This window comes from Dipodomys ordii, unplaced genomic scaffold (assembly GCF_000151885.1).
Source record: "Dipodomys ordii isolate 6190 unplaced genomic scaffold, Dord_2.0 Scaffold70, whole genome shotgun sequence".
Lineage (NCBI taxonomy): Eukaryota > Metazoa > Chordata > Mammalia > Rodentia > Heteromyidae > Dipodomys > Dipodomys ordii.
In genome coordinates this window covers 7,251,576-7,264,559 of record NW_012267286.1, presented here as the reverse complement: position 1 = coordinate 7,264,559, position 12,984 = coordinate 7,251,576, and the positions used below count along the sequence as shown (strand labels likewise).

General features: G+C 47.9%; 1 protein-coding gene across 2 annotated transcripts in view; it reads left to right on the top strand.

Moving 5' to 3' along the window:
* Hadh (hydroxyacyl-CoA dehydrogenase) overlaps window positions 1–8,110 on the top strand; it is a 36,622-nt gene extending 28,512 nt beyond the window's left edge. For both annotated transcript variants that reach the window (XM_013023815.1, XM_013023814.1), the window contains 3 exons: window positions 1,769–1,841; window positions 6,012–6,128; window positions 7,280–8,110. In XM_013023815.1, the coding sequence (XP_012879269.1) occupies window positions 1,769–1,841; window positions 6,012–6,128; window positions 7,280–7,398 (309 nt within the window). In that variant the 3' untranslated portion in view covers window positions 7,399–8,110. The remainder of the gene's footprint in view (window positions 1–1,768; window positions 1,842–6,011; window positions 6,129–7,279) is intronic.
* Window positions 8,111–12,984: the final 4,874 nt, after the last annotated feature.

Below are 12,984 nucleotides of genomic sequence, written 5' to 3'. Positions count from 1 at the left end.
TCTACCACTTGAGCCACAGCGCCACTTCTGGCTTTTTCTGTGTATGTAGTACTGAGGAATCGAACCCAGGGCTACATGCATGCTAGGCAAGCACTAAGCCACATTCCCAGCCCAATGAAATGAAATGTTTGATACCCCAGTAGCTAAAGAGAAGACTAGTAGGTGCTGGCATCCCCGAGTCTAGAAGTTCATTGTTATTCAGCGAGTCTCATTTTCCACACCCATTTTTCTCACTATTGGGTTGTGTCACTTGAAATCATCTAGATTTAGAGAACATCACATAACTAGCTGTTATGCTTGGACATCCTCACTTGTGTGTGCTTTGCTGGAGAGAAAGCAGCAGTTGTGTTATAAAGAACACCACATGGGCCAAATCGAAGGCCCGAGGTAGGAAGGGATGTATGGGGAAAGCCAGGGGTTCTCAGCAGCGTGAGCATGAGTACTAACCCATGGGGTCGCTGGAGGCCTTGTTCTCCTGTCAGAGGGGCCACGGCAGCCGCAAGGATAGGGGCTCGGTGGTCTCAGAAAATTGTTATGCTTTGAGATCCTGTGCGTGGTGTCCTGAGGGTTCCTGAGAATTTCTCTGGGTCAGTTATTCAAGCTTTCAGTGAGGCTTATTCAGGCATCCACATGAAACAGGCCAGAGAGTAAATAGAGTCATGATCTAAGAGTGCTCAGACGTGATAATGGTCCCACACTAGAACTGAAAACTTCCTATTACTCAGTAACATTATAGCCATCCTGAAATCGTAGCATAATACACTACATGTTGTGGTGTTGCTGCATAAACAGGCCTACTACCCTGCCAGTTGGCTACAAACCTTCAGCAATATGATTGCTTACACTCCATAATACTTGATGATGAATGGGTGGCTATGAATTTGCCATAATTACCATAATCTACTTCTCTCTAGTCCTACACATAGGACCTCAGACAGGCCCTATGAGTGATTTCTATAGAAGATAGTAGTTATTATAATTGAGACAAATTGTTTTGCAGGCTGCTTTCTTGACTTTTTTTCCTTTACATGTGATGTGTTTTCTATTCCCATGTGCCCTAGCTCAGATTCTGAAGTTGAAAGTATATTTTGCCTCAGTTACAAAGACACCTCGTGTCCGTGATACAGTCTTGGTTAAGTTGATAGCGCTCACCCTTATGATAGGTGTGGGCTTGGTTCCAGTGTGCCCAAAGTGAAGCGGTGCCGTTGCTTTCCTATCTGGCTGCACAGCACATGGGTCAGCTGTGACATGACGGGCCCCAGCAGGAGAAGGGCTCTGGCTGCAGGAAGGTCAGCGTGTTTGGTAAGAGATGGCACCATTTACTTAGCAATCAGCTGTACCTAAATTTCACCACAATTTACCAGCCTGGTTTTCTCCTCAACCCTGAAGACATCAGTACATAAAAGTCCACATTCTACACTGGTTATGCTAGGGAGAGATAGGGAGGGAACCCGTGAGAGAGTGCAGTATGAGGAGTAATTCCAGGGCCAGGGGCTGGGGTGTCACATGGTGCAGAACAAGGCCAGCCGGCACAACCTGTCCTTGGTCCTGGTGCCTCTCCCAAGTCAGCACCATGCACTGGGAAAGCACCAAGGAATCCTGCGGAAGTGTTTCTTAAGAGGCAGTGGTACCTTTTCTGAGAGGAGAAAGGGAAAGGATGCCTGGAGATAGAAGGAAAATGGAAATCGGCTATAAGGAGCAGCAGCTTCCACGGTAAAAAGGGAATGCTGGGTTTAATAGAAAGTCGCTTTTCTCTCTCCTGAAACAGGACACACCTGGGTTTATTGTGAACCGCCTCCTGGTGCCGTATCTCCTGGAAGCGGTCAGGCTGCATGAGCGAGGTATGTGTCCAGGCCAGCCTGGGGTCTGGAGCTCTCACGCAGTGTGGAGCAAGGGCCAGGCTCTGCAGTGCAGAAGCAGGCTTTGTCACTGTGTCCCCAGGGCTCAGGCTCCCCGTGTGGCTCTGAGATGCTCTTATCTCCGTCCTAGCCAGAGTAGTTGCCTCGCTGGTCCAGATTTATATCCTGGGTTTCTGCTTTTGGTTAGAAGTTTACAACTTGAAGGAAATAATCATGTAAAAATCACTAGATTAGGGGATGTTGAGCTTAAGGTTCTAAAATGTGTGACCTTATGGCGGGTGACAAGGGACAAGGCTGATATGGATAAAGATTTCTGGCAGCTGAGAGAGATGTCATGATGTACTTTTTATTTGTTTTGTGAACTGGGACTTGAGCTCAGGATCTTGCACTTTACCTAGCTTTTTTTGCTCAACTGCTGATGCTCTACCACTTGACCCACGCCTCCAGTTCTAGCGTGATGCACTTTTTTTATGCCTCAGGAAAGGTCTAACACTTTTTCCTTAGGATTTGATTGACAAAGAGTGACACCCTGTTACAGAAACCTAAGTCTTGGGACATGGTCCAGGGTTCTAATTGATGTTCATCCTCCAGACTCTTCTCTGCCCAGGTTTGGGAAAGATAGCTCTCATGTCTGCTTCAAAGGCAAACGTGCCATAATTGGACTGGATAAAAAGCAAGTGTAATCATTGTTTTCAGGGACTTCATTCACAAATACTCTCTCCAAGCATGTCATTTCTGAAACAGAACCTTTCCACCTGCTCTTCCTGGGAGATGAAAGCACATTTGCTTCCTCCAGGTCTGCTTTAAATATTAAACTTTTGTCTATGGCTTATGCAATTGCTTCACTTTTGCTCCAAGATCAAACCAACACTTCTGTTTATCTATCAACAAATATACCTAATTGCACCTCAAAGCACTCAGCAGTTTTACCTGCCTTAAAAGACAGTCTTTTTCTTTCTCTCTCTCTTTTTCTTTTTTGTAATAGACCGTGTAATGGTTTAGGATGTAGCATCTCTTCACAGTGTTTTTCTTCATGGAAACATACTGTCCTTTTGATACATTCTCCCATGCACTGAGCCTCTGGTGCTCAGATGAAAGTCATTTTCTTCTGAGCAGGTGGAAGCCCTCCACCTCTCCCCATCACCAGCTCCCTATGGGGTGCAGCAAGAGGGGCAGGATCTGATCCTCACAAAACATGCTTATCATACCCTTGGCGCTGCCCTGGCAGTGACACTGATGTTCCTTGGCCTCTTTCTCCTGGCCTTCTGGGCCTGAGTCAGAGTATCTGTCCTCAAATTGCACAATGTTATGTCTAGGTGGGGGCAGATCCCCAGCCCTCCATGCTGTGGAGTATGCCAGACTCCTTCATGTACAACACGGCCTCTTAGCTGTGACCTTCTGTTAGCCAGCACAGAGGCATGCTTAGACCCACACCACACCCCATCCACCTCCTCGGCTCTGTGCCTGCGACTCAGCAGTTCCACGTTGACACCTGAAGCCCCTTGGAAGCTCCCTCTCTTGCCTGCCATATCTGTCACATTGGATTCCCCCATCATACCTGTTCCCTTTATATCCCCCCCACACACTCTACCACTGTGCTGTCACACGCACACTACCTGCACACGCATACCACCTGCACACACACACACATCATCTGCACATGCACACACCACCTGCACATGCACACCACCTGCACACGCATACCACCTGCACACACACACCACTTGCACACACACACCATCTGTACACGCACACCACCTGCACACACACATCATCTGCACATGCACACACCACCTGCACATGCACACCACCTGCACACGCATACCACCTGCACACACACACCACCTGCACACACACACCACCTGCACACACACACCACTTGCACACGCACACACCACCTGTACACGCACACACCATCTGCACACGCACACCACCTGCACACATACCTTGCTGGGGATGGGGGCAGTCCATCCACACAGAGAAGCCCTACAGATGCAGAGACTTCCTTCTTCCTTCCCCACCCCCCTGGGAAAACTTTGTGTCCACTCTGGGAACACCTGGGGCACAGGGTGGCACACGCCCTGGTGGAGGCTCCTTGAAGGATACGTGGCCAGCTGCTTTGTCAGGGCCACCCACAGCTGCACAACTTCCAAGGCCCCACAAGGCCCTACCTCCACACTTGCCTGCGGCCCACAGCTCTGCTGTGGCCACGGCCATCCTTACCGCTGCTGACTGACTACGACTCATGGTGCCCGCGTTGGGCTTTATGGTCTCCTGCTCGCTCGCAGCTGTCTTCATGGCTCAGCTGTCCCTTTGGCACTTGCCCAGATATGTGTCTGTCTCTTCTGTACTCTATTCAGGGGCAGCGTCCCAAGGCCTTCATGCCCCCAAAGTGCTTGCTCAGCTCAGGCATTTGGCAGTTCCTCCCTCCTGGTTTTCCTTGGTGCCAAGAGTCTCTTGTTAATGCCAAGAATGGTTGGAAGGTGGTGCTGCTGAGCTGAAGAAAGACAGATGTTAGGACCCTAGTCTCTCTCCCCAGCCACACATGTTTGAGAGTCACCCAAGTCGTTCTTTTCTTTGTTGTCTGGTTGGAGTTAAGGGACTCTGAGCCTGGGGCAGGGAGAGGAGTAGCCCATGGCCTGCTAAGGTTGACAGAGAGCTAGGTGAGCATGCGCAGCTTGATGGAGGGCGGGGCAGTCCTCAGGCAATTACTTTACAGAGGTTTAGGGATGGATTATCAGTTAAAATACCACACTTCATTCTCATTTGGCCCACCATTGTGTCTGTCTGTGTATCTGCGTGTCTGTATCTGTGCACTTTGTGCAATTTATTTCTTTTTTCCTTATGCTGTCTTGGCTATCTCTTGCTCAGATAGGAAAAAAATAACATTTTTTTTTAAGAATGATGCTGACTTTACAGAAGTGTTGAGATTTCTCTACAGTACACACAGTACCTTCCTATTGCTCTTGGAAACAAAGAGTCCCCACGTTTCTGAGTCTCCAGTCTTGCCTTTTAGGGTCCATTGCCCTGTCCTTGAATCCAGATGTGATTGATTAAATGGCTTTGGGTAAATTAGGCTGTTAGATTTCTGTCCCCACAAAGTGCGTGTGGTACTGAGGGGGACTGCCTGTGTCAGTGGGCCATGGGTAAGGCTTAGGCTTGGCTAATGATTGTGGCGATGGCCAGCAGTGGTGGGAAGCCTGGTCAGGACCGACAACATCTGTTTTATAAGCAGCGGGAAGCGGAGATTCTGATGCGGTAATGGCTGAGCAGAGGAAGAGGCTGAGCTCTGATGTAACAGCAGAATGTTCTGCATCCAAAGCCACAGGAGTGAGGTGTGAGCTACCCAGAGCCTGGGGGTGCAGGGGGGTTACTTGCAACATCCAGAGGCAATTGTGGTACCGTAGAACTCGGGCCTTGAAATCCTGAGCAGAGTCTGCTTTTGAGTATGGATCCCAAACATGGAGCCCAGACATTCCATGTGTCTCCTTACTCTCTCTGCACGTGCTTCTGTCCACTCACAGAGGCCTTCCTGGCCCTCTCTTTGCTGGAGTCTTCACCCTTCTAGAACAAGGCATTAGGGCTGAGGGTGGTTTGGTGAAGCCTGGGCAGCTCTCTGTCTTTGCTCACAGTGCAGGTCAGCTCTGCATGTGCTTTAGCACTGCTACTGTGTGGTTTTGCATTTGTACCTTCTACTCCTGTTATGTCACGATCACTTCAGAGGGCTGTCTTGCTCTGAGTGTCTAGTTTGCAGTATATACAAAATTAGAAACTCTGTGTGTGTGTGTGTGTTTAGAGCCCATTTAGAACACAGAAACTTGTCGTACTATTTAATAGTTTAGTAAATGACTATGGATCTGGGGAATTCGAACCTACCAGGAGTAGCCATTGTTCCCAGGCACAGGGCTTTTTTTCCCCCTCCATGAACCAAACAGCAGGGCTCCACAGTTCACCTCATGGCACAGCTGCTTTGGGAAGCATAGGAGCTATTTGGCACGTGCCTCTGAGATGCGATCTTACCCAAGCCAGATACAGACTCTGAATTGCTCTGCATGAGCAACTATGTAAAATTCTTGCAACTCTAGGACTGACGCTGTGGCAGGGAGGATTTAGGGTGTTGGCACTGACTCGCTGCCACCTTTTTCTCCTCAGGGGAAGCATCTAAGGAGGACATTGACACGGCCATGAAGCTGGGAGCTGGGTACCCCATGGGTCCATTTGAGCTTCTTGACTATGTGGGGCTGGATACCACGAAGTTCATTTTGGATGGTAAGAACTGGAATCCTTTGTCGTCTGTGTTTAAACTGGATTGCAACTATATTCCATAGTTTGAACTATGAATTGTTTGAAACATCATAAGGGATCTTAGACTTTCCACAGTCCTCCCTCACCAGGTGTCTTCATATGCTATAATAACGTACCTGTGGCTGGGTACTTCATAAAGAAAACAGGTTTGTTTGGCTTGTGATTCTGAGGGCTAGAAAGTCTATAAACAGCCTGGTGCCTGAGCAAGGGCTTCCCTGACAGAGAGGTAGAAGCAGCTACATGCAGGAGGTCTGTATGTGTGTGTGGAATGGCTCGGCTTTATAACAGCCCACTCTCTCAAGAACTAATGTAGTCAAGCCCCACTTCTTAAAGGTTCTACCACTTCCACACTGCCACAGTGGGAAGGCTGCAGCCCATGGTCCATTGGGGAGCAAAGCATATGGAAACCATAGCACCAGGGTACAGTTCAAGTCAACAGAAGGAAGAATGTAACCTCTATTTATGTTTTCAAGTAATTACAGATTCCCAGGAAGTTGTGAACATAACACATACAGGTCTTGGGTACTCTTCACCCCCTTTCTCTACTGCTTACATCTCAGAACCAGTACAGTATCTTAGAACTGTGGCATTTGATCGCTTTGGTTTGTTTGTATCATCTCCGTGGAGACCAAGATACTATGACCATTTAAATGTGGCAGTTCCAAAGACTGGAAAAAAAATAATTCTTAAGACTGGAGCAGTGGAGCGGATGTAGTTCATGATTCATGTGTCACGCACGAAGTTATGTGTTGCCAAGAACTGGGGTCCTGGTTGAAGATGCAGAAGCGCAGTCGGTGGAGTTTAGGTTTTATTTACCTTGTGTTTTGAAACCTAACTGTACTACGCCCTTCATGCACCCAGCACCTCCACGGAATTGGGAGCCTCTGTATGATTTGTAGGAAGAAGATGGACATCGAGGACCACAGTGGCGATGGACTGCTAGCAGCACCACTAGGTGGCAGCAAGCTGACTTGAGGCCCATGTTGGTTGCACCCAGGGAAACTCCATAGGACACTGCCCCAAACCCACCCCCATCAGAGTAGGGGGTGCCCCAAGACATCCCTAGACATACCAAGCTCAAAGTAAGCCCAGTTCTTTGTGCCTTCTCTCCTTAGGATGGCATGAAATGGATGCGAAGAACCCCCTGTTTCAGCCCAGCTCGTCCCTGAATAAGCTGGTCGCGGAGAAGAAGCTGGGCAAGAAGACTGGAGAAGGGTATTACAAATACAAGTGACCCCAGCCTCTGTGCTTCTTCCAAGACCTCCGAGGGCTGGGGAACTCCCGGGCGCTCAGGCCCGCCCGCCCGCAGGGCAGGAGCTCTGCTCAGCCGGTGCCTTTGCAGCAGGGGCTGCTCAGTGTGCATCTCAATGTAGTCTGTCTGAAGTAATTGTCTCACTAGTTGCAGTAATAACAGATTCCTCTACTGAGAGCTAACTCCCTTTTTCAGTATATTTTCTTTCTGGATTTTCTATAAAGCTGGCTGTACCTTGGTGCCTTGCAACAAACACTGTTTTCGAATCTTGCTGTTTACTTAGCTCACTACCTCCCTGTGAGGGGAGAGAGCCTGCTGTGTTGAGGAGGTACACATCATCGCACCTCCCTGGTGCCTCAGGGCGGTGGCCAGCAGTGCCCGAGTCTCGCTTTTCTCAGAACAGTTTGCCACCTGTACCTTTCAGCCTTTCCATACGTTCTGGGTGAGACCCAGATGTCGTGTCTTTATTCAGCTCATCATGGAGACAGCAGTTGGATGGGTGGGAAAGCATCTGTGCACCTGGTCTGCAGGAAGGTGTCTTCATGGAACTTCAGAGCCACGGGTCTTACTCTTATGTTTCTCTTTCTCTATGGGAAATCAGTGCTGCCGTCTGCCCTAGGAGTTGATTCTACTAAAACATGGTCTTTTAATCTGTGAAAATTGAATGGAAATAAACATGGGTAGTTGAAAATTACAAACCGCTTAACTGATTATAAAAGTTAAAGGTTGATCATTTCCACTAAAGCTGTGATTTTACAGGGTACCAGTGACAGGGGGAGGCATGGCAGGAGGTTTGTATGTGAAGTCTGCCCACAGCTGGCCCTGGCACATTTCTTACATTAAAGTAGCCAGAAGGGCACACAGAGTGAATTTTAAGAAACATCTGTTTCTTCTTTGCCAGCAAAGTGAAATAATGTAACATAAGCCTCTTTTAATCACTGGCTTGAGAAAGCGTCTTCCACCGTAGCATTGAGGACACTGGAAACCCTCAGGTCCAGTGGTCTCATTAGCAGGGAGCTAACAAAATGTGCTCAGGGTCACCTGATAGCTTATAGCAGAGCCCAGATCAGAGCTAGATTTTGATGATAATTTTTTTTAAGTAAACTTGAAAACCTCCGATCTAAACTTTTAGACAGGACTTTTCCCAAAATGAGCATTCTGGCTTGGTGTTTGGGACTATATTTCTAATGATTGATTTTTCTTTTTACATTTTATGATTAATAAAGGTAGGTGTGTTAATTATTTTTAGAAGTTTGTATTGCAGAGTACACATATTTCTACCATACTCAAACTTGGTTTAGAAAACTTTTAGGCTAGTGTGTGTGTGTGTGTGTGTGTGCGTGTGTGTGTGTGTGTGTGGTCCTGGGGTTTAAACTCTGGATCTTGAACTTTTGGGCACTCTACTGCTGAGCCAGGCCTCCAGCCAGCTTGTAGGCTATTCCCAAATTGCCCTGTGAGCTGACCGCCTCTGCTCTTGACCTTTCACTTGATACCTGGCCTGGGGGCTTCCTCACTCTGAGCAAAGTGTGTATAGGGCCCAGGGCCCATAACCATTCGAAACAGCTGAGCTCTTTCTTGACTACCAGGGGAAAAAATGCATCAGTGGGACTCTCAGCAGTGGGGTTGGGTGGGAAGGCAGATTCACAGCAGTCTTTCTAGCTGACATTTTCTAAAATTTATTTATTTATTTATTTCTTATGTGGTACTGAGGAATCGAACCCAGGGCCTCAGGCATGCAAGGCAAGCACTCTACCACTGAGCCACCTTCCCAGCCCCTAAAATTTATTTTTTATTATTATAAAGGTGATCTATAGAGGGGTTACAGTTCCCTAAGTCAGGTAAAGAGTACATTTCTTTTTGGACAATATCACCCCTTCCCTTGCTGTCCCAGTTCTGGCTGGCATTTAAAACACACTTTAAATCCTACCAACTAGTTAAAAGGCCTGGACTCTGAACTCCTTTTAGCATTTCCATAAAATCATTTGCATGTACTACATTTGCGAGGGACTGACCAGGAAGGCTTTGAGCACCCTCTTCTTAAACCTTGGACTTGAAGGGTGGCTCTGCCAGGGAGCGTGAGCTGGGTGGTAGGGTCTAACTCTCTGCATTCACACACAGCCAGCCACGGCTTCTGTAGACACACGTGCTAATTAAGCTTTCCCTCTTTGTGAGTTACTCTGATCATACCTGGGAAACAAGCTTCCACCTTATTCCTCCTTGATCTTAATCTCCTTAACAAACATTTCAGCCTAAGCAACCAACTTAAGTCTACCAAAAATGTAGGGTGTGGCTATAATTTTAGAGGACTAATTTTTGGTAAACAAACATTGATATTAAATAATATAAAATGTTTTGAACAATGGAAGCATTACTATATTTTTTAAAAAAACACGTCTTTTTTTTTTCCAATCTTGGGGCTTAAACTCAGGGCACAAACACTGTCCTTGAGCTTCTTGTGCTCAAGGCTAGCACTCTACTACTTGAGCCCCACACTGCTTCTGGCTTTTTCTGTATATGTGGTACTGAGGAATCAAACTTGGGGGCTTCATGCATACCAGGTAAGCACTCTACCACTGAGCCATCTTCCCAGCCCAACACAAATCCATATTTTAAATGGATTCTATTCTATTCATTCTATTTGTTTAATTGGTCTCAAAAGTTTCATCCGTTTTTACATCTATTTTAGCCATTTTGTCTTCTACCATTTTGAAACAGCAGAACAAATGTTTAAACACGGAAAGACAGAGAAGCTTGTGGTGGATCCTAACACAGTATTTTCCTCACACTCAGCGGCTGTAGCTGCTCTAGGATTACCAGTCTAGTTAATACCATGGGTTTGGGAAAGAGCCACACATGGGGTCTGGCCCTCAGCATTAGTGTCTTTACCTGTGTGTGCTAGGGGTTTTGTGTATATCTGGGCAAGTTGGCCACCATGCTAGGACCTGTCCCATAAGGTGCCAAGCATGGGGGGTGCTGGGTATGAAATATGGACCACAATCCCCAGCACAGACCACATTGTGAGGGAACTCAGTCCCCTTCCAGAGGCTAACAGCCAGGGCTTACACCTGGGGAAGGAGCTGAAGATTGGAACAGGCCTGGGCCTTGTTAAGAGTCTTACAAGGCAGCTCTTGGACTGCCTGAACCGGAAGTCCCTGCTGGCCCTCGTAGTCAGCCCCCCCCACTGCTCAGGAAAGCCTGGGAGCCATACTCATCCTGGAGAGACCGAGGCAGCGCAGGACACCGTGGCTGTCCCTCAGGTTAGTACATTTTATGCGTGTGCTATAGACTGAAAAGCATGTGGATAGGACGAGAGACTCGGCCAGCTCCTGTTACGTGTGGTAACGGAGCAGCAGGTGAGCAGGAGAGATTTTTAGCAGACACTTGGTGAGCGTCTAAAGTTTTCTTCCGGTCAGAATTGGGTGAGCAGGTCTCCAGTATGTGCACTGGTTATTTCAGACCGGGAACAGTAGCAGAAATGCCCTTAGGGGTGACACAAATTCCGGATGGTGTTGACTTTTGATAAGGAAGGGCAAGGCCGCCATAGGTACCTACAACAGCGATGCAGGCCGGTGTGACCAAATCGTCCGTCATTCAGGTCACTCGGCCTTAGCAAGACGCTTCGGCCTTTTTTTTTTTTTTTTTTTCTGTAGATGTCCTTACTGGATTGTTCTCCAGAAATGTGGTCTGTTTGAAGGCATGTGAATGAAAGAAGGGGAAAAGCTCCTAGAAGAGCGGTCTTGTGCTGTCTTGTGAAGCGCCGATTGACTTGGCCATGCCAGGTGGAGAATGTTCTCTGATGGGCTCCCACAGCCATTCTGGGAGAGGAAGACTTGTTTGAAACTTCTTGGGAAGGTTTAAGTCACTGGACTCTTTAACCGCCTCCCTGGGGAGCTCTTAGCTTCCTCGGGAAAGGGGTGCAAAGCGACCACTCCTTTGTGATAGGACGAACGTCGCTGGCTTAGAAAAGCCATCGGTGCTGAGGTCTCCAACCCAGCTAGAGAACTGTCTGAAACACACCCGGCCTGGTCTGAGAGTGCAGCACTGGGGCTCCTGATGGGTTCCACCACGGTTTTGCAATGGCGTCAAATCCTAGGGTAAAGGCAGGTTGTAACTACGGAGATCTTTTTTCTAGTGTCTGCCCCTTGCTGAGTGTGTGCATGTGAAAGGAGTTGTTTTTGCTAGTTTGTAGCTCCCTTTTACTTCTTAGCTTTTTTTGTTATAAAGGTGAGGTACAGAGGGGTTACAGTTACTAAGTCAGGCAAGGAGAACATTTCATTTTGGACAACATCACCCCTTCCTTCGCTGTCTCCCCGTTCTTCCTTCCCGCGCCCACTTATGAGCTGTGTTGTTCATTTTCAACAGTGTCTGGTGTGCCCCACTGCTGCATTTGTTCACCCTGGCTCTCCGTTTATTAACGTCACAGCTAGCCCAAATGCAGAGAGGTTAGAGGTGGCATATTTCATGGATGTGATTATTATTTGCAGTCCCCACAACGTCCCATTGGGACTCTGCATAGCCTACGGTTGCTGGTGACACCAGACCTCCCCTTGTTGTGATTGAAGGCATCATCTCGTCTGAGGGGCTGTCTAGAGAGAAGGCAGAGAAGAGTGACAGTGTCAGCTCATTTGGGGTAACATTTGGGCAGCCGAATGTGTCTCAGCACGGGTGAAGGCCTGACAGGCGTCAGCGTTCTAGGCCTGGCACCTCGCTGATGGGAACTGAGAAGGGCATCAGGCCCAGTGCGTTCCAGAGGGCGGCATGTGGCGAGTACGTGCGCTTGCTGGCTGCCTGGCACCTCTGTGCTTTGGTAGATTCCTCGGCGAGCACCCTGCGGCCCTCGTTCTGGGAGGTGTGGAAGGGCGGCTCTGGTGCTGAGGGAGGGGTCAGGCTGGATCTGGAAAACATTGTCTCTATCATGGCGGTACGGTACCTGAAGTAACCAACCTCTAGGTCCATTTGTGGGACTCTATCTTACCTCATTTTCCTGATGAGAGAAAATACTGCAACATATAGCACAGTTCAGTGACTCCACCGAGGTCAATTCCAAGACCAGTTAAGGGTGGAGAACATGTTCTATTCACTCAGCCCCTTGAACTACCTAGAGAAACAGGATGCTGCGGGACTACTCTAGGCCATGTCCACAGCTGGCACACCCATTTCCTATTTAGCTCACGTGTAAATGAGATAAAGACTTCTTTTATCTGGTAGCCTCTCAAGCTAATACCAATAAAGAAAATTACATAAAATCCCAGGATTCAGGAAGTGGAGACTGGAGGCTCAAGAGCCCAAGGCCAGCCTGGACTATATGGAACTATCTAAAACAAAAATCAAAGTGATGCACTGATAGCATTCTTGGGCATTGATCCAAAAGATTACACACTAGGATACACTAAAGTGACGTGTACAACCGTGATCATTGCTGCACTAGTCTCCATAGCCAAGTTCTAGAAACAGCCCAGGGTGTGTGTGGGTGTAAGTGTGATGGAGTTTTACTCATCCACCAGAAAAAAATTATAAAATGTCATTTGCAGAGAAATGGGTAGATCTGGGAGAAAAATTGATATTAAG